Source organism: Capra hircus, chromosome 18, assembly GCF_001704415.2.
Source record: "Capra hircus breed San Clemente chromosome 18, ASM170441v1, whole genome shotgun sequence".
Classification (NCBI taxonomy): domain Eukaryota; kingdom Metazoa; phylum Chordata; class Mammalia; order Artiodactyla; family Bovidae; genus Capra; species Capra hircus.
Window position 1 is genome coordinate 36,293,669 of NC_030825.1, and position 23,250 is coordinate 36,316,918.

At 54.1% G+C, this 23,250-nt stretch overlaps 3 protein-coding genes across 4 annotated transcripts in view; 1 reads left to right on the forward strand and 2 right to left on the reverse strand.

The window, feature by feature from the left end:
• Positions 1-11,204, reverse strand: part of ZDHHC1 (zinc finger DHHC-type containing 1) — a 32,513-nt gene extending 21,309 nt beyond the window's left edge. The window contains exons 1-2 of one of the 2 annotated variants that reach the window (XM_018062146.1): positions 11,032-11,204; positions 3,419-3,556 (exon numbers count right to left, since the gene is read on the reverse strand). The gene's annotated coding sequence lies outside the window, so the exon portion shown is untranslated. The remainder of the gene's footprint in view (positions 1-3,418; positions 3,557-11,031) is intronic. The other variant, XM_018062147.1, reaches the window with a different exon arrangement.
• On the forward strand, positions 12,447-18,177 carry HSD11B2 (hydroxysteroid 11-beta dehydrogenase 2). Its single transcript, XM_005692140.3, has 5 exons — positions 12,447-12,820; positions 16,268-16,480; positions 16,597-16,782; positions 16,892-17,029; positions 17,233-18,177. Exons 1-5 carry the CDS (start codon positions 12,556-12,558, stop codon positions 17,643-17,645), a joined length of 1,215 nt encoding a protein of 404 aa, XP_005692197.2. The 5' UTR covers positions 12,447-12,555; the 3' UTR covers positions 17,646-18,177.
• The window catches only part of ATP6V0D1 (ATPase H+ transporting V0 subunit d1), a 38,101-nt gene continuing 33,505 nt past the window's right edge, over positions 18,655-23,250 (reverse strand). Inside the window, exons 4-8 of the mRNA XM_005692458.3 lie at positions 23,135-23,214; positions 19,838-19,915; positions 19,549-19,725; positions 19,344-19,421; positions 18,655-19,247 (exon numbers count right to left, since the gene is read on the reverse strand). Of these exons, the coding sequence (XP_005692515.2) occupies positions 19,086-19,247; positions 19,344-19,421; positions 19,549-19,725; positions 19,838-19,915; positions 23,135-23,214 (575 nt within the window). The 3' untranslated portion in view covers positions 18,655-19,085. The remainder of the gene's footprint in view (positions 19,248-19,343; positions 19,422-19,548; positions 19,726-19,837; positions 19,916-23,134; positions 23,215-23,250) is intronic.

Consider the following 23,250-nt stretch of genomic DNA (forward strand, 5'->3'; position numbering starts at 1 on the left):
CTGGGACTTCCCTGGGTCCAGTGGTTAGAACTTTGTGCGCTTATTGTCGAGCGCGTGGGTTCAGTCCCTGGTCGGGTGCAGTCTCTGGTCGGGAAACTAAGGTCCCACCGACTCATGGTCCCACTTTTGGCACCATGTGGCCAAAAGAATAAGTTCTCTTTTCTTTATTTCCTTTAAGTCAAGCATAAATCCTACTGGGATTTCCGATAGTCCAGGCTGGAGGGAAATTTGGTCTTCGTCTCTACTAGGTTCCTCTTTACCCAGTTTATTCCAAGGATTCAGAACCTCCTGCAGCAGCTAACACTGTGAGAAGCACTCTCTGGTCATGTGTCCTATCTGGTACTAAGGCCACAGTCATTGCCCCAACCCACAGGACTTTCACATTTGGGCTTCATGGGATCATGCCTGCTGCCCTGGGGCTGCTGGGGGACAGGCACCTGCCTCCTCCATTCCAGGGGCTGCAGACTCTCTTCCCTCCCTGCTGAACTTGGTTTCCCTGAATGTGCCCTCTCCCCTCCACTTGGGGACACTCAAAATGGACCCTCTCATGAGCTCAGGCTTTCTCAAAAGACAGGAAGAGGCTCTGTCTTCCACCAGCTGCCCTATCCATATTTCTAGGCTGTAGGAAAGTGAGCAGCTGGCTGGCTCCCTGCTCAACATGGGCTGGACAGAAAATACCCCTATCCCTAAAATTATCAGCCACAAGCATGCAATAAAGGCAACATAGCAACTCCTGCTCTGTCATGTGCTGATTCTGGGTCCTATGCAAGTGTCTTTATTTGTCTATCATATAAATGCTTGTTTCCAGGACTGGTAAACTATATGGACTAAATATCAAGGCTACTTTGGCCTCAAAAGTACAAGACAACTCAACTCTAATCTGGAATTGTAGAATTTAGGGCTGAAGAGAGATGGTGATCCAAAAATCAAGGTGGAGGAAGAGCCATTATATGCCCACAGGGAAGGGAGGGACTGGAGAGTCAAGCCACCAAACCTTGGGTCCATCTGCCTCCCAGGCACTGCTCCTAGATGTCCTGTGCATGCATGCATGTTAATTCACTTCAGTCATGCCTGACTCTGTGACCCTATGGACCATAGCCCACCAGGCTCCTCTGTCCATGGGATTCTCCAGGCAAGAATACTGGAGTGGGCTGCACGCCCTTCTCCAGGGGATCTTCCCAACCCAGGGGTCGAACCCAGGTCTCTTATGTCTACCTGCATTGGCAGGCAGGTTCTTTACCACTAGTGTCACCTGGGAAGTCCCCCCTAGCTGTCCCATGAGTAAATGCAGCACATCCCTATATGCCCTTTTTGTCCTTGCCACAAACCTCCCTCTCCCTTTAGGCCCTCCAAAGGGTACCACTGCCTACCCACTCTCCTCCTACTCCTTGCCCATCTGATCCAGACAGTCCCCACAACCAGGCAGTTCCTCCCTTCAAAATATGTCCTATGTCCATTCTTCTCACTCCCCCTGAAATATGTCCTGTGTCCATTCTTCCCACTCCACTCTAGCCCACAGCACCAGCTTCCCCTTTGCTGTCTCTGCAGGAGCCTTCTGTCTCCCTAACATCAGCCTGCCTGATTCCAGTCCCTTCTCCTCTTAGCTGGCAGGCTTAGCATTCTTTCTGATCATTTGTTAAAGTGGGTAGTAGCCTGAATAATGGCCTCCCAAAGATGTACATATCCTAGTTTCTGAAATCTATGCATACGCTGCCTCTCAAGGCAAAGTGTACTTTGCAGATATGAAAGGGTCTTGAGATGGAAGAGAGTATCCTGGATTACCCAGGTGAGCTCAGTGTAATCACAAGGACCCTTACAAGAGAGAGGCATGGGATGGTCAGAGTGGGAGGAGACATGATGGTGAAAGCAGAAGTCAGAGAAATTTGAAAACACTATACTGGTTTTGAAGACAGAGAAAGAAGCCATGAGCCAATAAATGCAGGTGTCCTCTAGAATGTAGGAAAGGCAAGGAAACATGCTCCCGTAGAACTTCCAGGAGGAACCAATCAGCTGACACCTTACCTTTAGCCCAGTGACACCCATTTCAAACTTCTTACCTCTAGAACTAGAAGATAATACACCTGTGTTGTTTTAAGAAACTGAATTGGCTTCCCTGGTGGCTCATGGGTAAACAATCTGCCTGCAGTGCAGGAGATGTGGGTTCGATCCCTGGGTTGGGAAGATCCCTTGGAGAAGGAAATGGCAACCCACTCCAGCATTCTTGCCTGGAAAATCTCATGGACAGAGGAGCCTGGTTGCTACAGTCCATGGGGTTGGAAAGAGTTAGACGCAGTTTAGCGACTAAACAACAACAAAGCCACTGAATTAGTGGCACTTTGTTGTATCAGCAATAGGAAATAATACAGTGGGTTTCAAATAGGATTAAGTACATGTATATGTAACCAATGAAAGCTGTTTCATTTTTTAAAAATATTTACTTATTTGGTGGCACCAGGTCTTGGTTGTGTTATGCAGGATCTTCAATCTTCATTACGGCACACGAGATCTTTAGTTGTAGCATGCAAACTTGGCTGCGGTTTCCCTGACCAAGGATCAAACTCATACCCCCTGCATTGGAAGCACGGAGTCATAGCCACTGGACCACCAGGGAAGTCCCAAAGCTGTTTCATTTGAAACAACAATGACTGCCCAGGTATCTGAGTGATTCCAGACCAAGCTCTCTGAAAAGACTTCCTCTGGCCAAATCTGAGTTTTAATAGCACACGCAGTTTGATGGTGTCCTGATTCTGTCATCGTGGTGTGGTCACCAGTCCAGAACCTGACACTGCCCAGGGCATCACCTACTGAGGAAGGCCACACTTTGCTAACACTGCCTCATCAGTCTTCTGTTTAAGTTACCTCCAGGGTTTTCTTTGCCCTTAGGATCAACTGAAATGCCAAAGCTTGGCTTCCAAAGCCCAGCTCAGCTAGCTCCTGTCCACCTCCTCATCCCTGTCCCCTGATCAGTGGATCTCCTGGAACCCAAGGCATTAGCTCCCACCCCCAGGCCCTTTCCCACGGCATTGCTTTTACTCAAAATGTAGTTAGTCTCAGCTCCTCCTGCCCCGCTCTGGCCAGTTTCTATGAAAACATGAGACACATTGAAGGACAGAAGTCATCCCCTAGGGCAGGACTTGTTCTTGTCCAGATTGGCTGTCCCTGACTAGCAAGGCAGGTCTGTCCATGGTGAACAGCCCAGGCTAGAGAGACAAAAAGACCTACCTGTGGTTTAAAGAACTTGTACACATGTATGTGAGAAGGTTCCAAGCTCATTACCTGACTCCTCGAATTGCCAGAAGAGACCCTGAGGCAGTTCACCCCAACCTGGGCTAGACCCACAGCCCATCCTTAATTACAGTCAATGTATCCCCAGACTTCCTGGGACTTGTTTCTTGTCCCAGGGCATATCAGTGGTTACCTGTTTCAATCCCAGCTTTGCCAGTCGCCAGCTGGGTAAATCCCCCAACTTCTCTAAATCCAGTTTGCTCCTATGTGAAGTAGCAGTAACAACAGCTCCTTACTGGATAGGGCCATGATGAAGCCTGAAAATGTGGTCCTGCATATGAAGCACACAGAATGTTCCACTGGTAAGGACACTGGTACATGTAATCTAGACCCTACTTGTCTTTCTATCAGGAAATGATGCTCTCCGTTTCGTTAATTAATGGAATTAAATTTTAATTATCAGATTCACTGGTGGGATGTGGTTAGCCATAGGTCTTGTTCTCTGGGTCCATTTTGTCTGAATCACAGCACCCTTTCCAATGGGCCTTGGATGAGTCAGCCCGTTTACTTGGCTTGTCCCCATGGCCACAAGCACCTCTTGCCCTGGCAAACATAGAGGCCTCGTGACTGTCACCTCGTGACTGCTCCCCTCCCCATCAATCCATTCTCCTGATAGCTTGGGGCTGTCAAAAAAAAAAAAGAAGAAGAAGAAGAAAGAAAAGAAAAAGGGAAGAGAGCCTACCCTGGTGATCTAGTGGCTAAGAAGACACAGGTTCGATACCTGGTCTGGAAAGATCCCACATGCTGTGGAGCAACAAAGCCTGTGTACCACCGCTACTGAGCCTGTGCTCTAGAGCCCATACTCTGCAACAGAGAAGTCACAGCAACGAGACACCCATGCACTGCAACTAGAGTAGCCCCTGCTTGCCGCAACTGGAGAAAGCCCACGAGAAGCAATGAAGACCCAGCACAGCCAAAATAAAATAAATAAATGAAAGGAAGGAAGAAAAACAAGGCTACTATTTTACTGACTATTTTACTTCTTGCTACCGCTCTCAGTGACTCTCCCTGCTTCACAGGAAGCAGCATCTCCATATACCATGAAATTAGAATAAAAACCTCCTCATTCACCATGGCCTCCAAGACCTTCCTTACCCCCTAGCTCCCTTTGACCTCTGCAGCCTCCTGGCTCCCCTCTCCTTGAAGGAGCAGGTTCCCTCTTATATTAGGGGTCTTTGCATGCGATGTTCTTGCTACCTGGAACACCACTTCCTCCTAGAAAGCTTTCTCAACCCTCAGAATAGAAGAGGCCTTGAGACTCTGCTTTCTAGTTCCTCCTGTCTGTCGCGGCTGCTGGATTGTGTGTTGATCTGATTAGGGACTGTCCTCCAGCCACATGCAGAGCCCACAAGTGGGGGAATAGTTATCTAGCTCACCATGGCATTCCCTGAGCATGGAGCCTGGAACACAAATGCACTCAATAGATGTTTGTTGTATGAATGAAGGCAGGAACAAACAAATGAAAAGATAGCATTACTTAACAGGAATTCTTTTGTGAAGGCTTTTGTAAATAATACCTGTTGAATTATTTTTGGTGTAAAAATGGACTTTCCTATACTACCGTCCCTTCATCATAGTAAATTTGTTATTTCCACGTCCCTTGTAAATATTTTTTTTTCCTTCACTGCATTGAATACGTTTTCCTCCTATTAATTTTCCCTTCTTGAGTAGCTTTTATGACCACTTTGTGCTTTAAGAAAGGAGTGCTGTTTGGTGTATACAATATTCTCTCAGCTTCCTTGGTAAGAAGACTCTGGCAGCTTTCTCACTGTTGACACTAACTGGTACAGCTTGGAACACGATGTCACCCCTCCAGAACTCTTGCAGACCTAGACAAAACTTATTCTGTGTCTCCAGTCAGGAACAAGGTGTTTGGAAGCAGCACCTTATGCAACAGAGCTGATGCAGGGCTATCCCTTGGAGGCAAATGACATGAAAATGATGGTGTGTGGAGAATGTGCCCACAGTGTCCTAGGAACTAATGGTTTTAAAGCTTCTCTGGCAGTAATTCAGTTTTTATTTTATGTTTCTTAGAAAAATGAAGGCTTGTATTTACTACATGTGTTATCTAATATGCAGAAAGGCAGATGGGGAGAGGTATCCTGTGCTGATAAGGATTTCCATGGCAGTTCAGTCAAAGCTGCCCTCTTTGCACTGGCCCTGCACGTGCTCCCTGGGAGCAGTTTCGCTTGCTCTTTGGTGTATCTTTTTGTTTCCTCATTTCTATGGGGGAATGGTGTATACATACAAAGTCATTGACTGTTCTTACTTTATTTCAAAAATGTGCAAGGCTAAGGCACCTGAATTTTTCCTCAAATACTTTAAAACAAATTATGTGGCAGAACCTCTGATGCCTGTTCCCAGAGGAATTTCCTTTGAGTGCTCCCTCATATCTCAAAAGCTTATGTAACCTGACACAATTATCTAAAAAGCCTTGGAATCCAAAAGAACAGAGATCTGAGCTAGGAATGAAGGTCAGAGCTGGGAAAGACATGTTCTCCCCTGCCTAGGGACTGGGTCATACTTCACTAGGACAATGTTCAATTCAAATTCCAAAGAAAAATCTTAACCCCTTGACCAGGGGTTGTGTACTTTCTTATTTCTCAGAACAAGGAATCTCTTGACAAGGTGCTCAAGGGGCATTACAAAGCCTTAGACCTGGCTGGCGGTTAAAAATATTTCTATAACCATCTTGAGCAACTAGTCTTCCCAAGATGAAAGCAAGAGTGGCTCGGACCCCTTCCGGAGGATAACTGACTCAAAGATCGACCCATCCTGAGAGTCAGGCTCTCCTGCCATCAGTTAGTGCTGCAAAGCGGGTGGGGATCTGGAATCCATATTTCCACCAAGTCGTTAGTCCAAGTGATTCTGATTCAACCCCAGCTCAGTTCCCAACTCAAGAGAGAAAGAGAAGGAGAGGAAGACACAGACTGTAAGTGCAGACCTAAAATTGGGGCTCCACGAGGAGATGACCCCACTGTGTACCCAAGAGCCCTTGGGCCAAGAAACTTCTCTTTCTCCTTTTTGTTTTCACTTTTATAAATCCCAGTCCTGCTTGCTATTTGCATGCCAGCGGTGAGGGACCTCCAAAGAGAATAGGCACCACTCATAGATGGTTGGCTTTTCAAAGAATTTGCTGGAGAAAATTGTAGGCAAGGCAGTGAACAAAACTCTTCTCCATCTGGTTTCAGTTTATTTAAAAAAACAACACACACAGGCCTCCTACCAGCAATCAGAAAACAGCCACAGCTCCCCAAGTAGGGTATTAGCCATGAGGGGTGGGACTGAATTATGTATATGCAAATGAATTAAACCAGACAGCCAACAGCAACTAATTTTTGTATCTTTTGCAGTTGTTCTGCCAAGAAAAGGCCTGAATCAGGGTGATGGAAGCTGTAAGGAAGCAAGTTTTGGAATTAGTTTGTAACTTGCCTTAATTCTACCATTGGGAGACGTGTTTCTAATCCAGAGGCAAATTTTATTTTATTTTTTTTATTTTTTTGGAACAGAGAAGAGCTTATTGTAGGGCCAAGCAAGGAAAATGGGTGGCTTGTGCTCAAAAACCCTGAACTCCCAGAAGCAAGTTTTAAAAGGTTGATAGTCTTTTGCCTGGGTATCGGCCCCTGAATAATGCCAACCTCCTTGGCTGACAAGGAACAGTGCTGCCTGATGGCTGGGGAGCAGAGCGTCTGGACGGCTGAGTAAGCACTGAACTTTTTATATATAGAATTGTGGTGCCTGCTTCATTTGGACGATGTGAGGATAGTACAGAAAATTAAGTATGAGGAAGTCGAACGCAAGGACTGGCAAGCACGCAGTAAATGTGGCAGAGGATTAGGAATAACTCAGAGCTGCACTGCAGGACTCAAAATGACCAGTTTCACCTGGAGTCAGCCAAGCTCGCCCAGTAAGTGTTCTCAGCTGGGACTTGCCTTTCCCCTGGGACTTGTACAGAAAACCCTTGAGAGCAAATTCTCTTAGTGTTTCCCAAGCTCAAGGGCCCTAATCCCCAAATATCTGCCTTCAATCCTGGAAGCAGAGAAGTTCAGGGGAGGGTGCTGGACACAGTTTGAAGAATACAAATGATACTTCTGGCTTCCCACATGTCCCCATTTCTTCTGCCCAGTAAGCGAAGCGCCTGGCCTCCAGGTGCACAGCTAGAGGAGATGGACGGGGCACTCATTCATGCCTGGTGAGCTGACAATCTCCCAGGCTCTTGTACCACATGAGTGATGTGCTGGGGACCACAGGCACCCAGCTGCCTCTGGGCTCAACCCTCACATGTCCACAAGCACTTCAGGCTCAGTTTGTCCAAAAGAGATTGCTGTCCCTCGCAGGGATGCACCAACAGGACGCCCAGCCTCCCCTCGTGCCTTGTCCCCAAACCCATTTCCTAGTCAATCAGGACAGGGTCTTATTTGCTCAAGACCTTTCCCAGCTCTCCTTTGCCCTCAGAATGAAGTCAGAGGTGGTGAAACGTTGTTGTTTAGTAGCTAAGTCATGTTCGACTCTTTTGGGACCGCATAGACTGTAGCCCACCAGGCTCCTCTCTCTGTCCACGGGATTTCTCAGGCAAGAATACTGGAGTAGGTTGCCATTTCCTTCTCTAGGAGATCTTCCTGACCCATGGATTGACATTGCATCTCCTGCATTGGCAGGTGGATTCTTTACCATTGAGCCACCAGGGAAATGCATGGCAAATGTAGCTCTATGTTAACACAGTTCTCAGTCTTTGAGCTCTGGTATACCTGAGTTTGAATCTTGAACAATTTTCTTAGCCTCCAGAAGCCTCAGTTATATTTTATATTCCTTGATTTATATTCCTTGAATTTATATTTATATTCCTTGATTTATATTCCTTGAATACAAAATAGTAATGATGACACCTACTACAAAGGGCTATTGTGAGGCCTCTGCACCCAACCCAAGGCTTGGGACAGAGCAAGAAGTTTGGAGGCCAGTGCATGGAATGAAGATTGAGGATGAGCTGGGAAGGGTGTGGCTGCCAGAACTAGAGAAGATGATGAGGCCAGTTTTGGACATGCTGAGTGTAAGGGGCCTATGGGTGTCCAGGGGAGACATCCAGGGGCAGCTGGACATGTGGGCCTGGAATTAAGAGTCTTGGCTGGAAAGGAGCATGGGAGTCACCAACATGCAAGTAGGAAGATGAGCTCATGGTGTGGGAGGGACCAAGCATCAGCCCTCCAAAGCCAGAGGTTCACCCACAGGGAAGAGAAGCTTATGAAGGAGGCTGGGAGGGAGAGCCAGACAGGTAGGAGGGAACCCAGTAGCAGTGGCTTTGCAGGTGCCGAAGGGAGAGAGGGCCCAGGGTACAGAGGAGTTAACTGAAAGCAGAGATGTGTCCTTGGTATTTGAGGACTAGCTTGTCATTCACTGGTGACCTCTGGCACGGCCAGGAGCTGGAGCTGACTCAGAGCTAGAGTGGGAGAGAGGAGCGTGAAGATGGTGACTGGAGACAGTTTTCGAGAAATACAGCTGAGAAAGGGGGCGGGTGTTGTGGGGAGGAGAGCATGAGAACAATGCTTGGGGAAAGGGATACAGGATTGAGTGAGAGAAGTTCTTTATGGTGGTTCCCAGGGGGAGAGGGCAGAGCCAAACTGGGGTACATGCTGCCAGAAAGGAGCCAGTGGTTAGTTGTTATAGCCACAGTCCCCAGCACAGAGCCTGACACATAGTAGGAATGCAGTACAAGTTTGCTGTATTTGAGGACGGGGAGGGATGGGGTGTGGAACTTGGGCAAGGGGGTGGCCATCGGCAGGAAGAGGCTCCCTTCTGCCATGGGTGAGCAGAGAGCAGGGCCTCCTTGGGATTCTGCTGCCTCTGAACCTGACCACAGAGGAAGAAAGGGTTGATAGGGAGCGCTTGGCTCCAGAAACACAGTATGGTAAGAGAACAGAAAGTGAGCTCTTAGAGACTGCCACTTGGCAGGCCCCATCCTGGATTTCTGTTCCTCCCATCCTCACATCCAACAGTCACCTCTTTCTCCCCTTCAGAGCCGTGCCCTCCCCCAGTGGCCAGCAGGTGGTGCCAGTGAGCTGTTGGACTCAGCTGGAGCCAGACTGCCAGCCCCCAACCCACCTCATGGCCCTCCAGAGCCTGGGGCATGCTGAAGGTTTGGCTCACCAAGTTTCTGATTAAGGAGTGGGGTGGGTGGTGAGACTAAGGGAGACTGTGGGTTGAGGGCCTAGGGGTGAGGTGGCTCAGGGGCTCCACTCCTTCTGGTTGCCCTTCATTCCTCTGCCCCTGCCAACCCTGCCTTATCCGCTGAGGCTCCTGCCCTCTGCTCCCCCTTCTCCCTGGAGGGCCCTGCCAGCCCAGACTCCTGGTTCTGGCAGAGGCTGGTTCTCTGCCCTTGGGCAGGCACAGCCTGGCACCAAGCCTCAGACAGGGCTGGGCCAGCCCCTCCCAGCCATGACTGCCTAAACCACCTTCTTTCTACTTCCAGAATGTCTCCACCTGATGAAAGGTAAGGAGTCAGCTGCTCAGGTGGCCACAGTGGGCTGGAGTATGGATCCTGGGAGGAAGGCCTGGCCTAGGAAGTAGGATGAATTTCTGGGAGAGAGGGGTGTTAAATACAAACGTGGCAGATCATCCCCGAGACCCAAACCACACAAGACAAATACTTCTGTCTAAGATGGCGCAGGGTCCCAGCAGCTGAACTGGAAACATGCCCCACCCATCCTAGCATCCTACACTCCACAACCAAAGACAATTCCCTAAATTCCCCTCCCAGCAAGTCTCTCTCCCCATCCCACGCTTCCCAGTGGGTCAGGGCCCTTCATGGTTCCCTCCCCGAAGTGTAGGATCTTGTTTCTGACTGTCCTCACCATGCTTTCCACCTTCCACCTCCCTACCCTTTTTTAAAAAAATTATGCATTTTGGCTTTGCTGGGTCTTTGTTGCTACGCACAGGCTTTCTCTGTTCTGGCGAGCAGGGGTTACTCTTTGTTGTGGTGTGGAGGCTTCTCATTGTGGTGGCTTCTCTTGTTGTGGAGCACAGGCTCTAGAGCGCAGGCTCAGTAATTGCTGCACACACGCTTTGTTGCCCAGTAGCATGTGGAATCTTTCCAGACCAGGGATCAAACCTATATCCCCTACATTGACAGATGGATTCTCAACCACTGGACCACCAGGGAAGTCCTCCAACTCCCTGCCCTTTAACTCCTACTCTGGCAAGCTCTGGTACTACCTGTGTGGCCTTAACCTTGAAGGCTGCCTGAGACACTCCCCCCTCAAACCTCATCCTCTCCTCTACATCCCCTCCACAGTCCCAAGGGACTTAATGGTCTGAAGCTGCAGAAACCACACTCAGACTCTCAGTAGGGTGACTAAAGCTGGGAGGGTGTGGGTCCCACAACCCAGAGTCTACAGCTCATATTGGGATGCCAGGTCAAGGTTGCTGTGTCCACCTGTGAGACTGGGCCACAGGTTCAGAATGATAGGAGTCAGCACATTTTGGAAAATGAGTGTTTCCCTGAGTTTCCGAAGAATGATGCAGACCAAGGGAGTCACCAAAAACATGTGTATATACTTACATGCATATACAGGGTCATGGCATGGGAAGAGACATGTCATTTGTGTATGGACAAGCTATGGAGTCCATGGACAGAGTGTACACAAATATAGGCATACACAGGTACACAAGGTCACGAACCCAGGGTCAGACACACATACCCTCCCCAGCCCTGCCTCCCAGGGCCATGCCTAACTTGTCATCCGTACTTACAGTAGGAGGAGGAAGAAGTAGAAGCTCAGCAGTGGCTCTGGAAAGGACCTCTTAAGTGAGTGTCTCCCTGCTCCTCCTTGAGATGCCCCTGGCTCACCAGGGGGCCATGCCTGGGTGGCAGAGAAGGCTTCGAGGAGGCCTTGCTTTGAAGCCCTGGCACAGAACCTGAGCATCTAAGATAGAGAATGGGCAACATAATTGGGAGGGGTCCATGACCCCTCCAGGACCTAGTGTGGGCATAGATGAGGCACTGGGCAAGGGTTCAGAAGAAGCAGGGACCCCCCTGTACCACAGGCTGACCTACTGACCTCAGCACAAGGCCTGGCAGTGAGGTACTGGCACCACTTCCCTGTGCCGGCAGAGCCTGGCATGGATGCCAAGCACGGGGTGCCAGACATGGGGGTGGGCAGAGTGGGGGCCCATAGGGCCACACACAGACACAGACCTTCATACACACAGGCAAGGAAAGGCACCCACACTCACTCACTTTATACCCTGGGGGATCCTGGGAGCAGGGCAGAAATCACCCTGTCCTAGAGGCTGCCCTCGCTGACTCCCCGGATGTCCCCATTGGCCTGGCTCTTGGGGTCCCTGGGGTTGGAGAGTGGGCTGGAGTTAATGGGAGGCCTAGATGCTTCCTCAGAACTTCCTCTCCACACACCCGCGCCCACACACGTACACTTGTGTGGCAGGAGGACGGGGGTGGTGGGGGGGGAGGGATTGTGTGTGTGGGTAGATTGTGGGGAAGGGGTTTGCTGCAAACCCAGGGCTGGAAAGTGGAAGGAAGGGGGGAATTGCGGGGCAGAGACTCCCAAGAATCTGGTCTGTCACCCTGCTCCACCTAGCCCCCAGCCCCAAATCGGTCGGTGGCCGCAGGCAGCTTAGGTGTGAGCGTGTGTTCTAGGCACCTGGGGCCGCTCAAGGCATGGTGCTTACGCCAGCGTTGGCCTAGGCTGCCGGGTGAGGGCGGGCTGGTTCCCCGAGGTGTTCCGGCAGGCACGGCTGGCGGCGGAGGTGCGGTCAATGTGAGGATGGAGGTTGCGTGTGTCCTCAGGTGTCCCGAGCAAGTGTGAGCTGTGGATGTGCTCACCTGGCAGTCGTGGCTCAGCGGACCAGCGCAGGAGTGAGCGCATGCGGGGCACTAGGGCTAGACCTACCGCAGCTCTCCTGGGAACGGCCAGCGGCGAGTTGAGCATTAGAGCAGCAACTTTGGGACTTGGTTCCGGCTTCTTCGAAAGCGAATCTGACCGCGGGGGCGGGGCAGAGGGCGGGAGGTAGAGGTGGGGGCACCTGCCCGGTAAGGGGTGTGGGCAGAGAAGTAAAGGAAAGCCCCGCCCCTTCCCCGCCTCCGTTCCGCCCTCGCCCCCGCCCCCGGGGCTCTTTAAAAGCTCGGTCCGAGGGCGAACAGAGAAAGCGAGTATCCCTCCCGCCCCTGGCTGGTGTCCTGCTGCACCCCGCGTCCCAGCCCCGAGTCCCAGTCCCTGCTCTCCAGCCCGGTCCCTGCCCCGCCCCGCCCCGGCCGCCATGGAAAGCTGGCCCTGGCCGTCGGGCGGCGCCTGGCTGCTCGTGGCGGCCCGTGCGCTGCTGCAGCTGCTGCGCGCAGACCTGCGTCTGGGCCGCCCGCTGCTGGCTGCGCTGGCGCTGCTGGCCGCGCTCGACTGGCTGTGCCAGCGCCTGCTACCCCCGCTGGCCGCACTTGCCGTGTTGGCCGCCACCGGCTGGATCGTGTTGTCCCGCCTGGCGCGCCCGCAGCGCCTGCCCGTGGCGACTCGCGCGGTGCTCATCACCGGTGAGTGCGCGGGGCGCGGAGCGCGGCGACTCCCGGTTCGAGGGCGGGACCGGACACCCAGAGGGCTCCTTGTGGGCATGCCAAGGCAACGCGGGACCCCCAGCCGAGAAGTGGGGAAGCCCCTCTCCCCTGGGTTCAGGGAGCTAGCCAAGTAGGAAGCGCAGGGCACCTCCCCAAGTCCGGGTTGACTACCTGCAGCTTTGGGGAGTGTTGAAGGGAGAAGGAGGAAGGGAGTGGGCAGGTGCGCAGGGGAGACTGCTAAAGGAGCCTCCTGGAGCTTGGGGTTTATGCTACGTCCCTCTCCAAGACAGCAGTCTTCCGACAGAGGACACTGCTCTGAGGGACTTCAGAAAATCCTCACCCCTTGAACTCTGCCTAACATCCCCACGTGGGAGGTCCTGTCTCTTCCCTGGGACCAGGAGAAATAGGCTTAAATGGAGAGTTGGGACCCTCTTCTCCCAATTGACTGGGCTCCTTGGAGTTCAGAAAAGCTTGGGGTCATCATGAGGGACAGCTGGACATTCAGCCACCTCTCAGATCCCACCACCCAGACCCAAACTGTGAAGGAGTTGTCCGGAGTCTGCACTCATTATGCCACCACCATTCCTCCTGGTCCTCTGTGCCTGGGAAGGAGGTGAGGTCTTAGAGAGCTGGGCTCAGGTGCCTCTGGCCACCTTGTTGAGCTCTCTTTGTCTGGAACAAGGAATAAATATATCACCAGAAGGAGGGAAGGAGGAGCTGAGACCCAGAGTGGAGAGGGAGAGAAAGTGGGCACTACTGTATAGGACACTACTGGCTCTAGTGTCGGGGAAGGGGAGCCTGGGCTCTCCCCTAACCCCCATGGCTTTGGACAGGTGCTCAGGGTTCTCTCTCTTGCACTGGTGAGTGGCTTCTCAGAGACCTTGGTCCAGTAGGGGGCCCTGCATGATCAGAGGAAGCTGGGAAGACTTCCCAGAGGAGGCCATCCTTGAGCTGGGCCTCAAAAGATAAGCGGAGATAGGTAAGAGTGTGGAAGGTGTTTTGGATCAGACAAAGGGTGTGGGACAGAAGCTTGAAGCAGGAATGAGCATGGCCTAAGGGGGAGGGGGCCAGCCAGTAAGCAGTCTAGCTGCTGAGATGAGGTGAGACAAGCATTTGTTTCCTTGGAAGGGGCCTTGAATGCCCAGCAAGAAGTCAGAATGTACTCAGGTGAAGGTAGCAGGAGGGTTTGAGCTTCAGTAAAGATGGTGGAGATAGAGGATGGCTCAGGTTGGGTGTGAGAGATGTGAGTTCAGGGTAGAGTGAGAAGTTTCAAGGGTCCCCAGTTTTAGTGGTCTGAGGAAGGAGAGATGACAGATCTCCTAGTATAAAAGCAAAGAATTTCTGCCCCCAGGGACCGGACAGCTCCCTTCCTGCCTTCTGATTAGTGAGTTCCGCCTCCTCCGGATCCAGGTCATCTTCAGATACTAGTGACCCAGGCAATCTTTCCTGGGATCTCACCTCAGGTCCTTGTGCCGCTACTGTTAGACCTCCTACCCTTGATCTTGAGAGTGAGGTAAGACTGAGTCTTCCCTCAGTTCTGGTTGCAAAGTCCCGCAATGGAGGAGGGGAAGCAGACTGCCCAACCCACCCCATCTAAACATCGAGAGTTGACCTCCAAGCTTCCCAATGCCCCTAAACTCTGGGGTTTCTTCACTCACTACTGACTGCAGTACAAGTAGGTGACCAGGCCCTGGCTCACTTGCTAGGAACACAGTGCCTTGAGCCTGCCAGAGCTGCCACACACCCCTCCCTGGGAATGCTCCTGAGAACCCCTAGCCGAGGCTACTTGGGAAGCTCAGCCCTGGGGTCAGGGTTTGGGTGGAGTGACTGGGTGCTTTGTGTGCACATCTGTGCATTGCTGGGCAGTATGGGTCTCATGGGAGTGAGCCATTGTTTTTCACACCTCTCTGCAGGTAGGTTGGAGGTATGTGTAGGTTTCTGAGTGTGTACAGGTGAGCAAGAGGGTATGAAAGGAAAGGTGGGGGTGATTGCTCAGAGTTCTGGGAGGCCTTAGTTTCCCTGTGAAGGGCTTGGAAGGGAGCTTAGGCAACACACACAGACACACACACACAGACACACACACACAGACACAGACACACACACAGACACACACAGACACACACACACACACGTGCTCATTCCCCTCCTCCAGCCAGACTTGCCCAGGAAGTACCCCTCAGCTTGGGCTGGCTAGTGGGCTCCCAGCTACACAAAGCCCAGCTTGCAGTCCCCCAGCTTTGTTTTCTCCCTCAACAGACAGAAGGGGGGAGCTGGTTGCGCAGAACCACTTTGCAACCTCTGATCAGCAGGACCACCATGGGGGCAGGCTCTAAAGAGCTTCCTTCCTCACTGGTCACCCCCCTCTCCACACCCCCTCTTGTTGACCACCCAAGGAGCTGGATTGGAATGGGAACAATCAAAGGAGCCGGGGTTTATTAGACCCCTACACTGGCTCTGCCTCGTGGTTTATCTCTCTGCATACCAAAACCAGGAAATTAAGCCTCCAAGAGTGGTAACTGACCTCAGATCACATTTGATGGATGTGGGAAGGGATTCTAATGCAGATCTGTTCTTGTCTTCATCCACTGTGACCCTGTCCTGGGGGCAAGTTATTTGAGGCTCAGAGAATGTCCCAGTGTTGCCATTCACTGGAATTCCAAGGGTCAAGCATGAGGTGGGGATGGGCCTCCAGCTTGCCTAGAGCCTGGAATAGTAGAGGGTGCTGAACTGGAAAGGAAGGTGGAGCTCAGGTGGTACAGGGCCTAGATGATGGGGACAGAGCACATTGGCTTTATCCTAAGGGCTGTGGGGAGCCTTGGAGAAGTTTCCAGAAGCAGAGGGTATTGTTATTTTGGGAAGGATCCCTTGGGCTACTTAGGCAGAGAATGGATTCAAGGAGACAAGGTGGGACAGAACGAAAAAAGGGGGCTGCTTCAGTGTCCAGGTAAGAGGAAGAATGCTGGGCAAGGGCAGTGAGAAAGGAAGGGAGGCTAGGGAGTAATATCTGCATATGCAAGCTGAGGCCTGATCTCAAGCAGACAGAAGGACCTCAGGGCTGGGGCTGGTCTCAGCTGACCTACCAACAGGGTCCTGACCTTACTGTGTGCCAGCTGAGTGACTTTGCGGGAAGCAACTTAGCATTACTAGATCTCAGTTTCCTCATCTGTAAAGTGGGGATCATAAGCCACGTTTGATAGGGTCGCTATGAGGGGTGAGGGAGATGACAGCTGTGAAAGAGTTGGACCTCAGGAGCTCAGCCAGAGGGTCCAAGCCTCCCAGAGATGAGCCTAGGAAGGGAGGGCTGCTGATGCTGTGAAGTCAGGAGTCAGGAGCCTGGATCTCATCCAGGCCATGGTGACCCTGGGTTGTCTCAGGCTGAGCTGGGCCATGGTGGCGTTTACTGGCTGTCCATCCTTCCCTGACCAGGCTGTGACTCTGGTTTTGGCAACGCGACGGCCAAGAAGCTTGATGCCATGGGCTTCACAGTGTTGGCCACCGTGTTGGATCTGAATAGCCCTGGCGCCCTAGAGCTGCGTGCCTGCTGTTCTTCTCGTCTGCAGCTGCTGCAGATGGACCTGACCAAGCCAGCAGACATTAGCCGTGTGCTGGAGTTCACCAAGGTCCACACCGCCAGCACTGGTCAGTAAGCTCAACTTCGCCAGGAAAGGGCATGGCTGGGCAGATGTGAGGGGGCCAGGATTGGAGGTGTGCTGTGGGACTGACCCGCAGCTTCCCTCCTGGCTCCATGCCCTCAGGTCTGTGGGGCCTGGTCAACAACGCGGGCCAGAACATCTTTGTGGCGGATGCAGAGCTGTGTCCGGTGGCCACTTTCCGCACCTGCATGGAGGTGAACTTCTTTGGTGCACTGGAGATGACCAAAGGCCTCTTGCCACTGCTGCGTCGTTCGAGTGGTCGCATTGTGACCGTAAGCAGCCCAGCAGGTGAGGATCCTCCCGCACTGGAGCAGAAAAGATGCCTCTGCTGGGCAGGGAGAGATACTGGAGTCCCCGGCCCAGGCTGAGGCATCCGCCACTCCCAATCCATCCCCAGGAGACATGCCGTTTCCATGCTTGGCTGCCTATGGGACCTCCAAAGCGGCCTTGGCATTGCTCATGGGCAATTTTAGCTGTGAACTTCTGCCCTGGGGTGTCAAGGTCAGCATCATCCAGCCTGCCTGCTTCAAGACAGGTGAGGCTCAGGGATTTGGGGGTGGGGCCTGTCGGGGGAGAGGAGGAAGGCAGGGTGGGTGTGGTCTTCTCTGGAGTGGGATTGGGTCTGAGGAATGGGCCTGACTTTGGCTGGGGGCGGGTCTCAGGTTGTGAGTTAGAGACCTGGGTCTGGGTTTGGCTTCCCTCACTGACCCCTTTCTGGCCTTGGCACTCCTTCCGCAGAGTCAGTGAAGGACGTGCACCAGTGGGAAGAGCGCAAGCAGCAGCTGCTGGCCACCCTGCCGCAAGAGCTGCTGCAGGCCTATGGTGAGGACTACATCGAGCACTTGAATGGGCAGTTCCTGCACTCTCTGAGCCAGGCCCTGCCAGACCTCAGCCCGGTGGTAGATGCCATCACCGATGCGCTGCTGGCGGCCCAGCCACGCCGCCGCTATTACCCAGGTCATGGCCTGGGGCTCATATACTTCATCCACTACTACCTGCCTGAGGGCCTGCGGCAGCGTTTCCTGCAGTCCTTCTTCATCAGTCCCTATGTGCCAAGAGCACTACAGGCTGGCCAGCCTGGCCTTACCTCTGCCCGGGACATAGCCCAGGACCAAGGCCCCAGACTGGACCCCTCTCCCACTGCCCAGTGAGCAGGGCACATGTAGAGCAGCTCCAGCAGAGGAGGTTCCTTGTGCCCTTGCTCCTCTTCCAGGTATTCTGACCCCCAAGGTCTGCCCTAGAGCCTGGCCCAAAGGACCCCAACCCCATGCACTGCCGATGCCACAGGCCAGGCCTGGTGAGGTGAAGGCTTTCCAGTGAACCTCTGGGCCTCTCCTGCTTCATGAGCCCAAACAGACCCTCCTGGGCACAAGGCTCCACCATGCAGCTTGCAGAACCCAGCTGGATGGGAAGTTTAGTTCAAGGCTTAACTAGAGCCTTAGCTAGGATCCTACAGACAGTGCCTCTGCAAACTAAGGCGAGATTAGGTAGGTTGGGGACCCCCTCAGGATTATTTCTTGGCACCAGTGCCTCAGTGCTGTGATTTGAAGGGTGAATCCTGTTTCTTGACTGGCTCAAGGATTAGGGCCCTGACCACCCACCCCAAACCCCCCAAGCCACAGGGAGGCTACATACTCACCTGATTGACACTTTTTGAATAAAGACAAATTTTTATTTCTCCTAGAATGGGGGAAATGCTCTGTTTGCCTAGTGACAGGCTGTGGCCGTGTGACAGACCAGAAACTGCCTGGGCAACCCCCAGGGCTCAGCATGGGGGCCTGGGCACAGGACCTGGTTTACACCCAACCCCCTTCAGTGACCTTGGGCAGATCACGTATCCATAGGTTTCCTCAGTGTGAAACAGGGGTAATGACCCCAGCCCAGGGAGTTGTGGTGCTCAATGAAGCAAACAGGGAGCCCTAGGGGCCCTCTAGAGTCAGAAGCCCACTCCATGGGCCTGTTGGAGCCTCCAGCAGAGAAAGGGGCCATTTGCCACCAACCTCCCGCCCCGAGGAGCCTGGCTGCACAGGGACAAGGCCAGCCAAGGGCTGCCACCCGAGGAAGGGAGGTAGAAGGCTTAGGGGGGGGTGGGCTCAGGAGGCCTGAGGCAAGTTGGGGATCTGGGAGAGGGGCCAGGGCCCAAAGGAGACAGAAGACAGCTGGGCTTAGAGAAGTTTTTATTATCTTGGAAGGGCAGAGTTACTCCCCCATTTCCCAAGAACACACATACTTTATCCTGGCCATGGCTCTGGGGGGCCCACTGAGGGAAGAGAAGGTTTACACTCCCCCCAGGGGTTCTTGGGTTAGGGAGGGACACAAAAGTGACCACATGCTTCTCAGACACGTCAGCGGCTGTAAACACAGGGCTGAGGGGGCCTCCTTGCTCTGGAGGTGGGGGCTTGGTCCATCCTTGGTGTGGGAGCAGGTGCCCAGCCCCCCTGCAGGCCCAAGAGCGGTCTCGGAGAGGGTCAGGAAGGCGGGGCAGCCACGGGGACAGCATGCTCCCCCAGGGCAGGTGGGTGAGCCGTGAGCTTTGTCACAGCACACGGACACACATGTACACACGCACTAGGGAGCCTTGGTCCAGGATGCTAGAAGATAGGGATGTAGTTATCAATCTTGGCCCGATGGCGTTGGGCGATGCACTCGGCAATCCACACGATGTTGCGACATTCCTGCTCCTTGAGCTTCACAAAGGCATAGAAAACACCAAAGTGGAACTGGTTCAGAAAGGCCAACTTGTTCAGTTTCACCTGCAGACACAGGAAGGAGTGGTGTGCAAGGGGCTGGGAACGGAGTCAGGCCTGGGCCACCAACCCCTCCCTTCGACAAGCAGGCCCAGCACTCACCTCGTGCTCGAAGAATCGGTCCTCCAGGGTCTTGTCTCCGGGGTTGCTGCCCGCACCTTCGAAAAGCAGCTTATACTCCTGACTCAGGAGAGCGGGGGCGGGGCATGGGGGAAAGGGAAGCATGAGCACGAGAGCGCTGTTGGGTGCGGGGTGGGGATGTGGGTGCCAACAGGCCTGCCCCCCGTCCCACAGTCAGGGCACTCACCGGGTAGTAGTCGGCCACGTTCTTGACCTGCTCATAGTCGTCAGCTCGAGCCAGCTGGGCCAGGCCCTCTGGGTAGAGCCGTCCACAGTGCGGGAAGAGCTTGGCACGGTCCTCTTTGGACAGCTCTGTGCCGAAGGAGTTAATGGTGATGATGAAAGCGCGGCGGTCTGCTTCAAACTGTGGGGTGCCGGAGAGAGAGAATGGGAGGGAGGCAGTAGCCAGTCAGTTATCAGGGCTTCCCCACGCCAGGCCCAGGGCACCAGCAGGTGGGACAGAGGCAGGTACTCACCTCCAGGATGGGGCACATGGCGTCGGCCGTGGTCCCACCCAGCAGGGTGCAGAACTTGTAGAAGGATTCCAGGTAGGCCTGTGCAGGGCATGGGGCTCAATCAGCCTAGGCAGGGAGACTCGAGGTGGGCCTGCCAGGCTTCCCCCTCACATTTCCTTTCTTCCCTCCCCAGCTCCTTTCATGGTTAATCCAAATATCATACCCATGGACTAGCCAGGGAAGCCCCCATGTCAGAGCCCCCCAAACAGCCACAGATTTTCACTGTGCATCAGCCAAGCAGCAGTAGCCTGCTGTCTGCCCCACCCAGCAGCGAGAGAGCAATTTCTGACCCACTGTCTGCCTCGTGGTGCGGTGCCCCTCACACCCTCATCCCACAGAGGATCGGGCTCAGAGAGGGGCCCTGTCTTGCCCCGGCTTCTCTGCCTGTCTTTTCTCCAAACCTCCCCTCAGCCTCAGAAAATCACATGTTGATGGGCTAGTGAAGCATGGTGACTCTTGAGAGTTTATGGAGATAGCCTGGACTGGGTGCCCCAGCCCCTCTCAGCACCCCACCTTAAAGAGCACCTCCTCCTCTTCCCATCCCCTAGGCAGTCACACAGCAGGAACCAGATTGTCAACCTAGCTCCTGCTGAGGGATGGTTATTGCCTGCGCGGACGTCAGCCCTGCAGTGCGATGGCTGAACACTTGGGCTGCCAGCGGGAACAAGCACTTGCTGCCCAGGCAAATTGGATCTGCCGGGCGTAAGGAGAAGCCAGGTCAGCCCAGGCCTCAGGTCCCTCCAAGGACTAGCTCCTGAGACCAGCCAGGCCCAGGCTTCCTTCCCTGAACCTCTTCCTGTCAAGGAAGAGGGGCAGAGTCTCATGACCTCTGGGAAGCTTCCTCTACTAAGATCCTCCGGGGTCCTAGCTGGTGGCACAGCCACAGGGACTCTGGCTCTACAGGCTTCTGAGCTGGGGGTGAGAGCTGAGGAGGCAGGGGAAGCTTTCTGTGTGGAGGTCTGCCCTCCAGGCTGCAGAGAACATTCTGCCCACTGTGTGATGTGGGCACGGGTTCCACTGGCCTAAGAGAGGAGGTGAGATGAGACCCAGGAGTCCACGAGCCCAGGCCAAGCCTGGCCAGCAGCGCTGGGCAAGCTGGGCTCAGGGGAAGACCCGAGGGGACCGAGTCACAGGAAACAAGTCTAGAACCAGTCAGGGAGTAAGCAACTTGGAAGGGAGAGTGGACCCCAGCATAGCAGAGGACTTGGGTGACAGAAACAGCTGCCAATCCTACCACGGATTAGTGGCACTAGTCTCCCCTGGGACCGTCCCCAGCCATCTCCTTTCCTATGACCAGCCAACTTGGGTGTGTCCAATCTCAGGCCTGTCCCAGAGGGGACTGCAGTTCCTCTCTGTGGGGGAAGCCACCAGCTTTTGCCAAGCTGGGCTGACCCTGAAAAGACTGACCCCAGGGTGGTGGAGGCTGGTGGAATAGGCCCAGACTTTCTTCTGGAGGCTGAGCAGCTGAAGAAACTGGCAAGACCCCAAAGGCCCAAGTATCAAGGTCACCTTCCCACCTCCACCCTGTCCCCTGGCATCTGCCAGCCCATGTCTGCTGCACCAGCTGCCTACAGCTCCCACCCGCTACTGGGGGTCTGCCTAATCTCCCATCTGTGGCTACTGGGCTGGGACATGACCTGACGGGCGGGCCTGGCATGGCGCCCACAGCATTGGGTCGGTGTTTACAAGCTGGTGCCCAGGCAGCCCTCGCGAGTGACTCCAGCTAGAACCAGTCAGGCCCGGTGAGGGCATGGGTGAGGCCGAGGGGACAGCCTCACCCACCCCTCACCCTGCCTCAGGGCAGGGAACCCGGCAAGGAGCCAGGAGCACTGCGGGGAGGGTGGGTTGTGAACACTAACACACGAGAGCCAGCTCTCACTGCCTGCCCCCACCACCACCCTTGCCCCATGCTCCCCATCTCCCTATTAGCAGAGGAGAGCACTTGCTTTGCAGGCAGGCTGAGCCAGGTGCAATACGCAAGTGCTGCCCAGGGTCTAGCAAGTGGCTGTGGCTTCAGGCAGCCCACTCCACTTTTCTGAGCCCTCAATCTCCTCTTACAACTGGCATACTGATGCCCACCTAGCTCCCAGAGCAGCCCCAAGGAGTACAGAAGCCAACAACCTTCCTGCCTCTCATCTCATCCCCTCTAGTCTGTCTGCCAAACTCTGATGATACTCTGCCCTGCTGAAAATCCTCGCTGGCTGACCCTGCCCTACAGGGTTAAAGTCAAACTTCTGGCCTGGCATTCAAGGCCCTGGGCACCTGATCCTGTGCCTGACTTGATCCTTTCTTTCCAGGTCTATCTCCCACTGTCCAGCCGGAACCGGCACTTCCACAGCGAACTGCCTGCCACCTGGCTCGTGTTCCACACTGGCTTCTGCATGTGCTGGCCCTGTGCCTCCACTACTACAACCTCCAGGTGGGCCCTTCACCCACCTGCACACCCGCCCTGCCCTCTGGCCCAGACCCCTGCAGCGAGACTGGAGGGCCACTGTCTTGGCCACCTAGTTCCAAGTAGGGAAGGAGAAGGGCCTCATTGTAAAGATCTAAGAGACAGATGTTCTCAGGTTAGGTCAGCAGGGCTGTCAGCAAGTGTTATCTACCTTCCGGGCCTGCCCACTGCTGACCCATCAGAGGTCCTCACTATGGCCAGAGCCCAGTCTGCCCCAAACAGTCCTCACTGGTCCCTGGCCAGCACCCTTCCCTAGCTCCCAAGCCTAATCCTAACCTCTTTGAGCCGGGGCAGTGCTGACCCAGGAATCCCAAGCCCATTCTGTTTTCAGGGGTCATCAGCTAGTGCACAGCCTGATGGGAAGCAGAAGGTGGGTAGGATTGGAGATGGTGGCACGTGGCACCAGCCCTAGACCCGGGAAACTGAGAGGGACACAGGGACCTGGCCACACCTGACTGGGTCCCTCTCCCACCGTGCTCAGGTGCTCCTTGCTGGCAACAGTCCAGGTGGGGTGAGCCTGAGAGTTATGGCCTGGGTGGTGGCCAGTGACCCTCCTGGATGCAGGGGGAGTGGCAATCCAGGAACCCTAGCCATTCCTGCTGATTTTATCTGGGCCCGAGGGATGGAAAACCTGTTCCATGCGGTCTTGCGCCAGTCACGGAAGCCAGAAAGTGAGCAGATAAGCCCCTGGGAAAGGAACCCATGGAACTGCGTCCTGTCCCAGCACCCCAGTAAATCACCAGCCCACCATGCCCCATGGCCCCAACAACCCACTTCGCCACCACCACCGGGCGCGGGGGCGCTACCTTGTAGAGCGTGTTGCGGATGATCTCGATGTTCATCTCATCGAGGTCCTGCTCTGAGATGCAGTCCTGGAAAAACGCCGCTGGGGAGGAAAGACATGGTGTGAGGGGTGGGCTGG